Below are 17,186 nucleotides of genomic sequence, written 5' to 3'. Positions count from 1 at the left end.
TTCCCTGGATTTTCAGGCAGAAGCTAATACGCAGTCAAAAAAACTGAAGTCTATATTTTCTGGTCCATTATTAACTTTTTTAAGAATCCAGTAATTGGCATGGCATGAAGGACAGAGACTATACACAATGAAAACATCCACTAGAACTAGAACTAACAAATTCTCATCCAAAGGGAACAAGCTAAAATGCCAAAAAATCCCAATGGAACATTGCAGAATTTAGGCTGCCGCAAACACCAACTCCCTGTACGAAAAACTGGCTTCTGAAACACATGAGTTAAAACTATGCTCATGGACAACTTGAATGGCTTCTTCCACAGAATAAAAGCCAACATGCTCAAGAAGCTGCTGTTGAGGGTGTAACAGATGTGTCTCTCCTATTTTCCTTTATACTCTGAGCTGGATTGCAGACAAAATTTATTCACAGCCAGCTTGTACTGACTTATACCAACACCCTTTAAAATAAGTATCTTTTCTCTTTCTTTGGTACAACTGCTAGTCCAGCAAACCCAACCTGAAGTTCAAGAATTCAAATTATTAGCAGCATTATTTCCTTCACCAGCAACTGAATACGGCAAATGAGACTTTCCATGGTGCTCTCCTCCCTGAATAAGTTTGCATACGTTTAATTCAGAAAGTGATTCAAATGATGAGCAAGAACACAGCCCACACTTTCTTTGCTATCTTGGCTCTACATGGTTAACATGAATATCAAACAGTAAAGAGTTATTTTGATCAATAATGAAATGTGACTGAATTCAAGCACACAGCACGTCTCTTGAAGCAATACGTGCAATGTTTACACAAGCCTCTGTCTGAATGAGGCAAACTAATGCTGACAAATAACAGAGAAGTTGCAGAAATTATAATGCCATCACATTGCACATTAAAACACACTACACATTCTGTGTTTGCAGTTGTGTGCAGAAGAATAATTTCTGTGCCTTGAGCATATTAAGGATATCTAAGTTGAGCACATTTAGGTTTAACTGACATATCTACTTATTCATGCATTCAATTTATTTTTGTAACTTCACTGTATTTCAAGTTGACAAAAAGCTGATGCACGTTGCATCAGCAAAAACTATGCTAACTATATTTTTAATCCTTAGCATGCATAATATATAGAGATAGAACTAACAGTAGCCTGTAACACTGATGTTTGCCTTTCTTTTTTAACCCCAGGTCCTTAATCCTCAGTAAAAGAAAGGTATGCCTACAGAACACATTGGTACTCACCCTTCTGGTGGACTGGTGTTCAGGAAATTACAAGCGCTGAAACAGCCTATAATTTCTATGTATAGAAAATATCACCTATATTCACTGCATCATTAAGGTTTGAATTAGATGCTCTGGGTTACAAGGCATAAGGTGTAATCTCTCCAAGCCTTAGCTATAGTCAGTTTGTACCCAAGTAAAAAACAGGCAGATCTAAAAAGCAGCTGATGAGCAGTTTAGAAGGATGAAAAGGATCCCTCTAACATATTATTTTTTTTTCCCTCCAGTGTCTTCAGAGACAGACTTGAGAACCAGGCTACGTGCATCTCATCCAGACAGATGATCAAGGACCCCTCCACACCCAAGTATTAGACTGTGTCTTATATCACCCTGACTCTTATTAGCTTAGCAAATAACACCACCCCGAAACCTGTGGAGTGAAGGGCAACCGACCAGAAAGACTGACAAATAGAGTTCTGGAGGATAAAGACACAGAAAGATAAACTGCATTTTTCTAATAATTGCATCTGCTGACTGACAGACAGTTAACACTCCTGCAAGGAACCACACTCAGGCCTCAGTGTAGCTGTGGATGGCCTGATCTGACCACACCACTCATGCACTTTCTGTAGCTTTTGCTACCTTTTCCACTGCATCAATTTAAAACTTCTAGGTGAGACTTTCAAGTTATAAATAGCCTGTCGAATCTGAATTTTCTCTACTGTGGGTCTCTGAAGAGTCCCTCTCACCTTCTGTTAAATTTCTTATTACTTCATAGGTAAAATGTGCCTGCAACTATCATCAGGGGGATCATTAGGGGCACTCAACATGGCTTCACCATGGGGAAGTCATGCTTAACCAACCTGATAGCCTTTTATGAGGACGTAACCAGGTGGATAGATGATGGTAAAGCTGTGGATGTGGTCTATCTCGATTTCAGTAAAGCGTTTGACACAGTCTCCCACAGCATCCTCGCAGCTAAACTGAGGAAGTGTGGTCTGGATGATCGGGTAGTGAGGTGGATTGTGAACAGGCTGAAGGAAAGAAGCCAGAGAGTGGTGGTCAGTGGGACAGAGTCCAGTTGGAGGCCTGTGTCTAGCGGAGTCCCGCAAGGGTCGGTACTGGAACCAGTACTATTCAATATATTCATTAATGACTTGGATGAGGGAATAGAGTGCACTGTCAGCAAGTTCGCTGATGACACAAAACTTGGAGGAGTGGCTGACACACCAGAAGGCTGCGCAGCCATTCAGAGAGACCTAGACAGGCTGGAGAGTTGGGTGAGGAGAAACTTAATGAAATATAACAAGGGCAAGTATAGAGTCCTGCATCTGGGCAAGAACAACCCCATGTATGAGTACAAGTTGGGGACAGACCTGTTGGAAAGCAGCATAGGGGAAAGGGACCTGGGGGTCCTAGTGGACAGCAGGATGACCATGAGCCAGCAATGTGCCCTTGTGGCCAAGAAAGCCAATGGCATCCTGGGGTGGATTAGAAGGGGTGTGGTTAGTAGGTCAAGAGAGGTTCTCCTCCCCCTCTACTCTGCCCTGGTGAGGCCACATCTGGAATATTGTGTCCAGTTCTGGGCCCCTCAGTTCAAGAAAGACAGGGAAGTGCTAGAGAGAGTCCAGCGCAGAGCCACGAAGATGATTAAGGGAGTGGAACATCTCCCTTATGAGGAGAGGCTGAGGGAGCTGGGTCTCTTTAGCTTGGAGAAGAGGAGACTGAGGGGTGACCTCATTAATGTTTATAAATATGTAAAGGGCAAGTGTCATGAGGATGGAGCCAGGCTTTTCTCAGTGACATCCCTTGACAGGACAAGGGGCAACGGGTGCAAGCTGGAACACAGGAGGTTCCACATAAATATGAGGAAAAACTTCTTTACAGTGAGGGTAACTGAACACTGGAACAGGCTGCCCAGAGAGGTTGTGGAGTCTCCTTCTCTGGAGACATTCAAAACCTGCCTGGATGCCTTCCTGTGTGACGTGATCTAGGTAATCCTGCTCCGGCAGGGCGATTGGACTAGATGATCTTTCGAGGTCCCTTCCAATCCCTAACGTTCTGTGATTCTGTGATGTAGAACAATATCTTGCAAGAACAAAGAAATCTGTCTTTGCTAGAATTTCAGCTGGCAATGATTACAGGTACACTAACATTAAAAAACTGTCCAACTCCTTGGATAAACCTTGTACAAAAGTTCCTTTAGCTTTTGTGTGTGACATCTCATTACAACTAGCAACTTAAAAGCATCACTAGTGGGATTTTCCTTTAAGTGGTCCTTACTTGAGACTCATAATACATACAGCTCAGAGCTGTCCCAAAGGCTGGATCCTGGCAGTGTCACACCTCCAACCTGCTTGCTACCTTCTTGGAGGAGTCTTTGAACAACTTCTCAGACAGTGTATGTTTCTAACAGCCACACATCCTCTTCTGACCACGAACCAGCGAGTAATTAAAGATTGGGACACTACCTCCTTGCCCACATGAAAAGACGACATAAATCTTAGAGCAAGCTTCTTCCTCCTAACAAGAGGAACTGTCAGTGAAACCACTGAGCAGAGGAATATCACAAGCTGGATAAAGCTGTCAGCCTAAAGTTAAACTGCCCTCATCTAACTGATCGGTAAGTATTATAACATCCATTTCACACTAGATCACATGGAGAAAGACATGGAAAGACAACTCTCGCTGTGTTAAAATGTTTGGTTTTGCTGGTGGCAAACTGAATACATATGTCACACTAATGCAATTTACGATGCAATATTTCTTTAGCAAAGTGAAAACACTGAAAAATTTGTAATAACATCTCTGAACAAGCATTATTTGCAAAGTATAGGCATAAAATAAAGAGCTACTCTCTCACATACACTCCGCCACTTCCCACTTTTCCTTAGCTATCTGAATTAGCATTTTTCTGCTCTACTCCATTCCACCTCCTGCTTTCAAGAGCATTTGCCAATCATGTCCAGATTATAATGAGCATTGTACTCAGCAAGAGCAAAGTCCAAACAGTCTCTTTTGACAAATGAATATGATTTTTTTTTAAATGAGAGGTCCTAATCCAAAGAGTAACAGAGTGATTCTACTACAGAAAAAATACAACACTGAGACTATTTCAATCACCTCCAAAAACCGTTCTGTTTTTTACTTTTTTCCCCCAGAGGTTGGGGTGGTAAGGGGCAGATTTAAACATTTATTTTTTCATAAGAAATAGCTAGAGGAGAGAATGCAGTACCATTATTCATATGGATTTCTCTCATCTTTTGCAATTGTCAGCTGAACACTACGCTCATTTATTCTTCCTATTCAGGATAATTGGCCTAAAAAAACAGAAGCAATTGCAGCTAATCTAGTACTTAACATACACTTAGCCACTGTTGCCAGACCTCGGAGAACCTCAGTTTTCAAAGCCTCTATACTTCACAGCTTTTTTCCCCAATACCTGGAAACTATTTTTCAGGAACAATAAAATTTAAAGAACTTGCAGTGAATGTACTATCACTTCAGCTTGGACAGGCAGTGTGTGTTACATCAACCTCCATGAGCCAAGAGTTAAATTTAACTTTATATTGAAAGAGTACAAGGCACTATTGTGTAAACTCATACCGTATTTTGGTCTCTAAATTAAGTTTACAGAATCCACATAATGAAGTACCAGAAGTGTCCAAAGCTAAGATAACCCTGATGATAATTTGCATTTGTCAACTACATTTTTTCTGACAACAGAAGCAAACTATTTCAGCATACAAATTATATTTGGATGAATACAAAGAACTATTTTAAAATCCCCACTGGTGTGACTAAGCTTTTTTTGTTTTTCAGTCTATCCTAAAATTATGTGCCCTTCTTTTCCTGAGGTTATTTAAAATATCAAAATACAGCATGAAAGAAAGAGTAAATCTACAGAAAAAAATCTGATATTAAAAATATTTGCCATTCAAAAATAGATCAAGTAAAATTTACTATTACCCAGATGGCTTCCATAAAATATCTTCAAAAATTTACTGTAGAAACTAATGATGTACTTCCTCCATAAAAGAAGAAAGCAAGCTCAGAATTGGAGAAAAACATTGTATATTATTGTTGAACTAAAAGAAAAGAAGATCAGATGCCTTGCAACTGTGATTTGCATCAAAAGTAAGATATTCAACAAGGGGCAAACAGACACTTACACAAAGAGCAATGACAGAATACAGACACACCTCTAATCTTAAACTGTATGCTGAGGCATTGGGGTTTTTTTGATCATTTCTCTTCAGAAAAGACAAGAGAACGGCACCATACCTACTCAGTTTGCAATTTCAGTTAATTTAAAAAGACACTTATTTCACAAATCAGAATGCTTTTTCACACTAATTCACGCATAATTTTTTAAAACATCAACAGTGTTTTCTTTTTTAAAAATCTGATTAGAAATGCTCTTTTTTGCTGTTTTTAATGCTCATTTCTGAACAGACAGTCCACTCATCACCTGGAACTTCCTGATCTTGTACACTACTGTATGTTGAGGCAGGATCCGGTTCTCCTAAGTCTCACACACTGCTATAAAACAGTTGTGTACAAGGCTACACCCTGGTCTGTGTGACACTGACATAAATATAAGTAAACAGTTTGGTTCACCAGTTTGGTACGCCACATTTCATTCAGAATTTAAAAACTCCAAGTGTCTTCAAGTTGGCGGCATCCCTCTATTCTTTCCTCTTCAATGTACATATTTGAATAGAAATAAGACTTTTAATGCTTCATCGGTGAAGACAGAAATACGCTTTTTGTTCTTATTTAAACCTATCTATCAAAATGCTGCCATCAAAAGAAATATTAATTACAATTCTCTGAAAATTCATATTTGAAGTAACAAAAACTCCTTTGGTAAATATTTCAGCCTTATCTGCAAAAGGCATTCAGGAGATAATTAAGATCTACATATTGCTGAAAGACGCAATCATTAGGAAAAATTACACCATTTATAGGATAAGGCAATAAAACAACAGTAGGCACTCTGTACTATGTTGATTTTAAATCTCAAAGGTGACAAAAGTCATTCCCTGTGTGACTAGCAATGGCAATGCTTCTGCTTTTATAGAACTTGAGAAAAACAGAAAACAGCATTCACATTGCTTTCACTTCGCTTATCTTGACTAATTGTCTTTTGTGATTTAGAGCTTATTATTATAAGATTATACTAATATATGCTTTGTGTGGAAAAAAAAAAACAAAACAAAAATATGTTACTTCCAAAAGGTGGGAAAATTAAGAGCACTGAATAAAACATGAAGCCTTTTACCTTTAGGTCTCCTGTATAAACACATTTCAGTCCAATGCTCACTACTGTAATTATTAAAAGATTGTACAGTAAGATATGAAATTATTTGGTTGCCTCAGTCTGCTTCGCACTGGACAGGTGTATATTTCTAATGGTTTTCGCTTGCCATGGCATCTCGATATCCAAAGAAGAGCGTGATATGACAAAGCTTAGCAAATGAAACACTTCCAATATTAACCTGGAGTTGGTTCTGTCAACTGAGACAGAGTGTCAGTCTCTAGAGCTGCCAAGCTGTCACACTTCACTAATGCAGACTTCAGTTTAACATCGATAAAGAAAGGGCAGGAGACAGCCTAATTTATTCAACTGCCAGCCCCCACAATGCAGCCTCTCCACAAGGAAGAAACACTTGTGCCAGCAGCACCCTGGGACTGCCTCTCAGAGATGCCCTTGCTGCTGCCCACACAACCTGCGCACTCTAAAGGGAGAGAATGACGAAATTCTTTCTCAGCATTTAGAGAGACTAATCCTCCATCTCCGATATTACTTATTAACTTGATTTATGGCTCCTTTATCTAAAAAATCAAACAAATACACACACTTAGATTTCTCAATTCAGCAACTAGGTAATGCAAAGGAATCACAAGCCTTATTCTTCATAATATCATCAGTTTACACTATATCTTAATATCAAACATCATAATATCATCTGAACACCCCTATGTTTTAAAAGCTGGAAAACATGTAAGGATACTTCAAACCTTCCCAAGCATGCATGTTCAATATATGATAAAGAACCACTTCTGGACATCTCACACAAAAGATGAAACAGAAGAACAACGTAGAAGTGAAGTAGCAGAACTAAATACAAATTAAGTAACAACAGACTATAAACAAAGCCCTTTTCTCCAGACTGACCCTGGATTTCTATCTGGAAAGCTGACTGGCATCTGAAGGAAGACGTGGTGGTAAAACAGAAATACGTATCACATTTTCAAGCCATCATATCATTTCTCATCTACTAGTTTGTTGAAGAACGACTGCAACATGAGAAAAGTTACGGATGATTAAAGAATACTACGCTAAATAAGATGCATCTGCTTGTAAGGTGACTAAAAATAATAAAATAAAAAGACAAAAGTCACAGCAGTTTCCTTTTTCATCTTATTTTAAAGAAGGAAAAGTAACTACACAAAACTATCACTCCAGATGAAGTTGTGTGAGGCTGATATTCTCTTTAATGACAACCAGAATTATAAGACATACTTTGTTGTGTTGTTTTTACCCATTAGGTATTGCTCTAATCTCTTTTTGACTTGAGAAAATTATGGTACCTACGGCACCAGGACAAAACAACAGTATTCTAAAATTAAAACCCAGTATCATTTCACACATCCTATCAGTCCCTTTCTTATTGTCAGATGTTGCAATGCTACAGTTTTTCATGCCCCAGCTGGGCAAACCCTCCCCAAACAAAACACCTTTACCAGTGCTCCTTCTCACACTCACAGAAAAATCTGTAAATGGCTGGCAACAATATGTGTGCAGGTTCTGTAAATTTATTTAGAGAAAGAATAAAAATTTTCTACACTGTCTATCCCTAGGAAGCCGCAGATAAACCATGAAGAAACCGTAATGCAAATACTGTATCTCACATACGCATGCATGAAAATCAAAGTACAATGTTCATGCAAACCAGATAATGCACTTCTAAATGTACTTAACTAAGATATATATGCTGTCTCTGAGGAAAAAGAGAGAAATTATGCCACTAATACCATGACTGTCCAAGGCATCCTCAAAGGATAAAGAAAGAACAAGAAAACTGGAGAGGGAACAGAACAGCACACCACCAAATACTTTCTGTAAAAAAATAAAAGACAACACACTTCTTAGAAACATGAATTGCAAATGAAGATGGAACCCACAAAACCAGCAGAATTCTGTAGACTGCTCCAAAGACATCATCATCAACATTTGTAACACTATCTTCTGTACCCTTGAAAGGAACAAGGTTGAAAAAAATAAAAGCACACTAAACAAGGTTATGGGCTGTCAAATACAGAAATCAAGTAAGAAGAGTAAAAGAAGAAAGCACAGTTCAAGCTGTAATACACAAAAAGTAGCCCTTCCAATGAGAATGAAAAATACCCACAATACACAGCAGAGGAAATTATCTATAAAACACTACAATTCATTGAGCCAGTAGGAACACAGGGAATTACAAATCTTATCACTCCTTGTCTGCTGCACTTGTCTTCATCAAAAGCACAATACACTTATTTTTTTTAAACTGCAAGAGTCAACCTCAAAATGCTCAACAAAACCAACTAATGGGAAAGACAAAGTCAATCGATGCTATCACTCCCAATTTTATGAAGTCACGATTGACAAAGTAATAAGGTGAACTGAGCAACTGTGGTAACAATGTGAAACCATTTCAGAATTCAAATCAAAATGCTGTCTTCAGTTAGGAATTTGTAAAAGCACATACTTGTATTAAAAAAAAAAAAAGGCAGAAAGACATAGTGAAGAGTTTAAAGAACTCTTGGGTAAGAACTGATCCCCTTTCATGGCATATCAAGAAAATCTGTACTGCTTGTTGTTGTTTTAAACCCGTTTTCCTTTTCTTTTTTTAAATCAGCATCTTGTCTACTTTGACTTGCCTCAAAACCTGATTCAACAGGTATGAGAACCACAGGTTTCTGACAGTCATATGGAAAACTAATTAAAATACTGAATAAAAATTATTTATTCTTAATTCCTCACTTTGTTACACCCACACAAGAATGAGGACATTGCTGTCCTTAGCAAGAAAATCCAGCTTTGTTTTTTTAACTTGTTTTACTTTTGTTAACATCTATTACATTCTTATAAGATGATAAGTATTATGAAAAAAACTAAATTAAGGTTTCCATTTACTGATGTGCTGTGTCAGTTAGAAAGATCTTGAGAGCTTCCACAAACAGACTTCAGCAAAACTTAGAAGAAATACAGGATTAAAGTACTTTCTTCCAACACCTCTCTGTCCCAGAGGTGCACCAACACCACAACCACTCACACTTCTGAAGACAGTGTAGATTTCTGTGTGAAAACGGCACAAAAATCTCTTGACCAAGGATCTAATGACCTTTTCTATGTTAAATTAGGACATTTAGGTGCACTGTAGTGAACAGCAATTAACTGTACCCACCATACTTTAAAAAAAAGCCATAATCCACAAAGATAAAGCTACACCTCTTTAATTTCATAATTTTGCTGCCCTTATGTACAAGACTTAATGTGAAATTCTACCTTACCAAAAACTTCTGTACCACTGTCATGCTTCACCTCATGGCTTAAACCCTGGGCGTAAAAGACCCTCCTGTTCTGCTACTCACACATGCAACCTACTAAGCACTGTATTTAAGAAAATGGGTATGAATCATAGTTTGCTTTTCATCGTATGTTCCAGGTCACAGATAAGCTAAGGCACTAGAAGCCTCCTCATCTACTTCTTATGGGAAAAACTCATTAAATCCTTCATCACAGTTCTGTTGCTTTTGTTCCCTTCCACCACTCAACACAATTACAGACAGCAGAGAGAACCTCCCATGGTTATTAACAATTTGGGGGCAACAGCGTTACAGCTGAGTTAGCATGTTCTCTAACATTTGAGTTTTATATACCAAAAGATTCAAATTTTTCTAAAGTTGACAGCATGGAAGATTATGAGATTCCACCATGCAGCCTTAACGCTAAATTTAACTATTTGTCAAAAATTTTGGCTTGTAGATATACGGGTAACCGTGGTTATCGTGTACGATTGCAGCTGAGACATGACTCTGTTAAGGAAAAGATACAAGGTGTTGCCTGATTGTTGAAGGGCTCCTTTCATTCTTGTAAACTTCACTGTGCTGTAACAGTGGTGATGGTTTTGCTGTGAAACCAGGGTGTATGTCCCAAAATCCATTAGCTCTAGTGCTTTTGTATGTGGGCATGTCTATAACACACCCCAATCTTTCTACCTATACCTGTAGCTAACTCTCTTATCCTGTCCTACCCTATGAACTTTTAGAGATATACAATTCGTTATTTGCTAAACTTATCAGGCAGCCTGGTTAAGAGTTCTACATGCAAGTGAAACAGTTCTGCAAATTTAATATTTAGTGGCTTCACATCAGTGCGTTACTGCCACCAAAGTGCAGAGAGAAAGGGGCGTCTGAGGGCACCAGGGCCTGCCTGTGCACGTGAGCCAGTCTGCACTCGGAAAAGAATGAGAGCAGTAAAAGATGCTACCATTTTGGTTTTGTATCAACATATCACCAAGAAGTGGAGCAAGCAGTCCCACTGGTTATTTAATAACTCGGAATCACAGAATTTCTAGCTGGAAAAGGTCTCTGGAGGTCCTCTATTGGCAACACTAGATAGGGCCAGCTAGGGCTTTGTCTTGTACAATCTGGACTACTGCCAAGGATGGAGATCCCACAGACTCTTTGGGTAACATGTTCCAGTGCTGCGCTACCCTCCTGGTGAAGAGCCGCAATTATAAAATTATTCCTGGAGGCCTAAGGATTGCTTTGTCTCGTTTACCACTGAATTCCTACGATTGATCACGTTGGCTGTTGACAGCTGCTTCTGTTGTCCTGTCTGACTGGTAAAAAACCGTTACAGTCTATCAGATCTCGTGAGATGCTCAGCATCCTTTCAGAAGCAGTATTTCTAACTCCTGCTGAAACCAACGAGATTAGAGGGCAGCCTGCATATCTCAAGATTGATTTGTCGAAGTTTAACTCCCCTACAAAAAGTCAAATTTATAACACGAGAGGAAAAACAATGCATTAGTGTACTACAGTGCTGCATAGTTTATCTGCATAAATGTTGCACGGTAACAGCGTTGTCAGCTTCTAATTAAAAAGCAATCATGAAGACAAACTATCTTATTGTATTAGCTTTACTACGCAGTAGGTACAGCCAAAGAAAATATTTTCTACTCCTAACCTTACCAGTTTTTGGCAACACTGCCTTCCTTCCAGGGTACTGCTATACTTGACTTCTCAATCTTTTCAAAACCTAGCTTAGAAGAAAGTAACACAATCATAATACTAACACGTTAAAAACCACTGATAGTGTTTTTCATCATACACTACTGATACAACAGTTTCTTAGTGTGTTAGAAAGACAATTAAAAGAATTTTTGACTGGCATTTTAAAGTAAGATTTTTCTAAAGCTCTGAGATTTAACAAACTTCATCTCCGAAACAGTCAAGCAATACATGTACCTGCAATTGGAATATTCTGTGAGACTGACAGCTGTACATCTCCAGTCCCAGGTGGCATGTCAATTACTAAATAGTCCAGTTGACCCCAGTCAACCTAGAAAATGACAATAAAATTGTACATTGGAGGTTTGAAGTGTTTTTATTTAAGGTACTTTGTGTTTTGTTGCAGTCCTTGTTTCCTATAATGTAAAACAAGTGAATCAAAGACACCTGAAAAGAATGATACTGAGATGCCCTTTTAGTCACACTTTCAGTACAGGATTAAGACCCTATTTTTCTAAGAGATGTAATCTTTGCTGATCACTCAAAACTATGAGCACAACTTTATTATTAACTTCATGAGTATAATCCTTATTGGATTTTTTCCCACCAAAAAAGTAGCAACAACTTAATTTAAGACTTTTACTTTGCAGCTGCTTAATCACAGGTTAGAAGCAACGTTAGGTAAAATTTAAACTAAAATTCTGGGTTTTGTGCAACGGAATTGTTTCCATTAATTTAAAACCAATTTTGCTTGCTTCTTATAACTTCTTTGAAACTACATATAAATCCATAGTAATTTTTTTCTGGTTTGTTGTTGCAAAGTCAGAGCTATCAGTACTGATTTTTTTCCTACGAAAAACAGCTGTTGTGAGAAAAAAAAAAAACAACAACAAAAAAACAACATTTTTTTAAAACTAAAATCACCACGTATAATTATACAAACTTACAACGTACATAAGACATGACAAAATAAAAAAAGTTTACTGGTTGCTAGGCATCAAATGAGAGTGACCATTAAAGATATAAGGCTTAAATACAAGAATGCTGTGATTATTTACATTCTTTACCAGGACAGATTTCCAGGAGAGCCAAGTAAGTCCCTCTAGAGCACTGTGTACTGCAATAAATGCTCTCTTCATGAGAACAGAAATGGTCCTAGGCCTACTCTACATAATATAAAGCCAAGCTACACTTCACCTAAACATTTCCCAAGTGTTTAACTAAGCTTCGGGATATCCTTTATTAAACTCTGACATGGTGCAGGTTAGTACCAGTGCACTCTTACCAGCCAGCAGTAATGATATAAGGCCTTTTGTCTCTGCAGTAGAGAAGCTTCAGAAATCATAACCACATTAAAAATAAAGACCCACAAATACCTCCCCCTCATTTTTCTCTCCATACAGACATAATGCAATTATATCGTATGTTTCTAATTCATACAACATATATAATATACAACAGTCTATGAGCTGCTTTAATACAGGGAAAATGCCAAACAAGAGTAGGATTTCACTTTCTCTTATTTTACACATTCCCTCAGTGTCATTTTAACAGCAAAAACAGCTGACATTTTGCCAGTCTCCCAGTTACTGTCCTGGAGCGTTAGACCCTGTCAGGGGAACACTCATGAATTTTCAGTCAGTTCTTGTACGGACGATGATCTTCTGGGGAAGCATAAGCGATGTGAAGTCCAGACCACTAATCCAATGTAGCACTGCAGTGAGAAATGGAATCTTTCAAGGCAGACTGATGAAGATGGAAGATTGCAGAGCACTTATCACAGAATCACAGAATGTTATGGATTGGAAGGGACCTCGAAAGATCATCTAGTCCAATCCCCTGCCGGAGCAGGATTACCTAGACCATATCACACAGGAATGCGTCCAGGCGGGTTTTGAATGTCTCCAGAGAAGGAGACTCCACAACCTCTCTGGGCAGCCTGTTCCAGTGTTCAGTTACCCTCACTGTAAAGAAGTTTTTCCTCATGTTTATGTGGAACCTCCTGTGTTCCAGCTTGCACCCATTGCCCCTTGTCCTGTCAAGGGATGTCACTGAGAAGAGCCTGGCTCCATCCTCATGACACTTGCCCTTTACATATTTATAAACATTAATGAGGTCACCCCTCAGTCTCCTCTTCTCCGAGCTAAAGAGACCCAGCTCCCTCAGCCTCTCCTCATCACAGAATCACAGAATCACAGAATGTTCCACTCCCTTAATCATCTTCATGGCTCTGCGCTGGACTCTCTCTAGCAGTTCCCTGTCTTTCTTGAACTGAGGGGCCCAGAACTGGACACAATATTCCAGATGTGGCCTCACCAGGGCAGAGTAGAGGGGGAGGAGAACCTCTCTTGACCTACCAGCCACACCCCTTCTAATGCACCCCAGGATGCCATTGGGAGAAGAGGGGTGGGGAAAGTTAGTTGCAAATTCTGATTTTAGACATCTAAATGAGAGACTGTCAGGCACACCTCCCTCTCCTCATTTTCTACACAAAGGCTGCAGGAGCACTAAATGGTGCCTAAGACAGTCTAGCGAAACAGGAAATGCTACCTTACGTTAACCACAGCAAACACTGCACTTTACTCTTACACATTTAATATTATATAATATAATATATATTATATTATATATAATATTAATATTAATATATATATATATTTCGTCAACAAAAATGACATAAACCTAGCAGATTTCTAAAAGTAATTAGCATTCATAACCATATTGAGACTATATAACTCCAAAGAAAAATTACATATATGTGCAAAAATGTATGTACTGAAACATAAGCGTGCAGTAGAGAAGCCAGTTTATCTAAAAAAACCCTGTTTTTTACTTTGTTTTTCTTACTAATCTTGCTTAGGCATAAAGCAAGATAAATGCCAGTGCTGATGAACATCTCGTTTTCCAGTGAAAATTACTTTACTCACTTGAAGGCATGAACTTTACATTTCTATGTTTCTTAATTAAAAATTAACCACTATAAAGGTGACAAATTGAAATCATATAGATGTTAAAAAGCAGTAGTTTACAACATGAGTAAAGTCAAGTTCCTTAAAGATTCGCAAATAAACACATATCCTCTATTAATAGTTAAGTGCGTAAATCTCAATACGCAAAACCAAATCTTTCATAATAATCACAACTGTTTTGAAATGCTAAGGTATAGAGGGTCTTACTTTTTAAAAGCTATTAACTCAAAATACCTTTTTTCCCCCTGTGACTTCATAAAGGCTGAACCTGGCATCTTTTGTTAAGTCCAAATTTACAAGTCCAGTAATCATATTTTCCTTCCTTAAATACTTTACAGAAAGTATGAATACACTGGTTTTTTGCTTTCTGCCTTGCAGCAAGATGCAGTCCTGAAACACATCTAGGAGTGGCATAGCACTACTATCATTCTGACACAGTTTCCAACCACTCTGTCTGCCAAAAACACTTGGTTCTTGAAAAAAACTTGGACATTGAGTAGTTTTCAGCCCTTTTCTCCACGAGCTTGACTTCAAGTCCTTTTAGGTACAGCACTGCCTCATGGAGTAGTGCAAGTCAGTCCAAACCCCACCCTTATCAGAGCTAACTGGAATAAAAAAATTAACACACTAGCTTTTTCCCATAGCTAAAAGCTGTCTGATTTTGCATGGACTTGCTGGCCCTAACTTTAAGCTAGCTCCTCTTGTGGAACAAGGTGACTTTCTGGGCCTGTCCTATAGCTTTTCTTTCACTCTTTCCAGAGGTTCTGTTCCTCCAGCCTCTTCAAGCACTAGTTTCCTTCATCAAGCTCCACCTGATCCTCCTACCTAGCAAGCATTACAGGTCTCCAAAGAAAACATCTAGACCTATTCTGCTACTATGTGGAACACTAACAGAGAAGACCTCAAAGGCCAGTACTCAAACCCTTTCCTAGGTGTTCAGTTTTGTGGGGAAGCACAAAGCAGTTGCTGCTTTTCTAAGCAGAGGTAGGTGCCTTGATAAAAACATCTCCATGTAAAACCTTTAAGGTAAAAGAACACATTTATAAATGGCTTACTGCTTCAAAAACACACAAAACAACTGTTGCTTGAGAAGTTACTTTCAAAATTTATCACGCATAGTAGAATGGGAGAAGGGGTATAGAAATCAGAGGGCACCGGAGCTTTCTGCCTCAAGCTTCCTTAGGAAGTGATCCCATAACAACAAAAAGAACTTTCAACATGCACTTTCTGGATTGTCCTGTGAGTAATGATTTTCATTAAAGTTATAAACCTCTGAAAACAGAAGTTAATAGTAGAATCTTAAGCACATGGTGAATCTCATGGTAAATCTCATTGCTAGGCAACAGGAAAAATACTCTTGTTAACACATAGTGCAGTTAGATTATAATGCTTAATTTATGGCAAAGAAACTATCTTATTTCATATATTTTCTTCAAATTCATGGGTTGAAAAAAAGAAATGAGCTGTCTTTATTAAATGAATTGTGCTCCATTATAATACTTACAAATCTGAGCACAGAAAAATGGAGAAGCTACACCATTCCAGCAGCAGTGGAGAGGATGTGTTGCTGCTCTGCAGAGTAGGTCAGAAGACAAGCTTTTGTCACATCAGTTCAGAAAAGGCAACAGTGAAGACGTCTAGGTGCACAAGTGTTGAACAGATACGAGAACTACCCTCCACACACCTGAGTTATGCCACTGCTGTGGCACTAAACTGGTGGAAGTCAGATGGCAAACTAGATTGGAAAATGGCTCCTCATTAAAACCAACCTTGGTTTTTATTTTGGATTTTGGTTGTAGTCGAACAGTTATCCTTGCAATTTTATTCTCTTCTTTTTCATTTGTAACTTAGGGTGAGGATGGAGAGCTGCACCACAATGACATAGCTATAATTGCTGAAAAGAACTGAGCTAGTGTTTTTGCCTAGGAGTGAACAGCGTCCTCTAAACATATGGACTTGCTCAGACTTAGGCTGGAGAACTCTGCACCTCATCTCATTTCTCTCTGTAGACTTCCTCTTATTCTCTTCTATTCTGCAAGAAGTAGATGATGAACACTGTGGAGTGCAGTTGCTCCTCCACTACCCTCCCACAAGCCATATGACAGTCTTTATTAAACACATTATTGAATGTAATTTGGAAGGTATAGTGATTTGTTATAGAAATGTACATGTTGTTTAATGGGAGAAGAAATTTCAGGTCTGTTACTAAATTTCAGCAAAGGAGAAAAAAAGGGAGGAGAGACATTTTTAATCAAACATAGAATTGAAACGTATAATCAGAGGAGTGGCTTTCTGAAATCTACTACTGCCATTCATTCAACATTATTAAAATGGGACGTATAATCAGGCTGTGATATAAAACACTAATTTGAATGCAAATCCTATTTATATGCAACAATTTACCAAATTAGGACCACTAGTCCTCATGTTCTCAATCAGTTCTGAGAAGTGTGTCTGTATGCAAATATGGTTGCATATACGTAAATGAGCTCAGATTAACAGCACATTACAGTAAACGAGTTCCCTTTGCAAGGAATAAGTGGACAGTGGTTACAAAAACCTGCCTTGTAGCATCTGAGATCTGTCAGCACCTTTGCATGTACAGAAGCATTAATATCTTTGCCCCTCTAATATATACAGTGTGTAAAACATTTCAAACCATAGAAATGTAATTGCACTTTCCTTAAGTATAGCATTCATCTTTTTTAAAAA

The 17,186-nt window shown here is 38.4% G+C and overlaps 1 protein-coding gene across 1 annotated transcript in view; it reads right to left on the bottom strand.

Moving 5' to 3' along the window:
* Positions 1 to 17,186, bottom strand: part of NUBPL (NUBP iron-sulfur cluster assembly factor, mitochondrial) — an 89,914-nt gene that overhangs the window by 22,544 nt on the left and 50,184 nt on the right. The window contains exon 7 of the mRNA XM_068398387.1: positions 11,743 to 11,836. Within this exon, the coding sequence (XP_068254488.1) occupies positions 11,743 to 11,836 (94 nt within the window). The remainder of the gene's footprint in view (positions 1 to 11,742; positions 11,837 to 17,186) is intronic.

Source organism: Nyctibius grandis, chromosome 4 (assembly GCF_013368605.1).
Source record: "Nyctibius grandis isolate bNycGra1 chromosome 4, bNycGra1.pri, whole genome shotgun sequence".
NCBI classification, from domain to species: domain Eukaryota; kingdom Metazoa; phylum Chordata; class Aves; order Nyctibiiformes; family Nyctibiidae; genus Nyctibius; species Nyctibius grandis.
The sequence above is the reverse complement of the archived record's forward strand: the minus strand, read 5'-3'. Positions and strand labels throughout refer to the sequence as shown.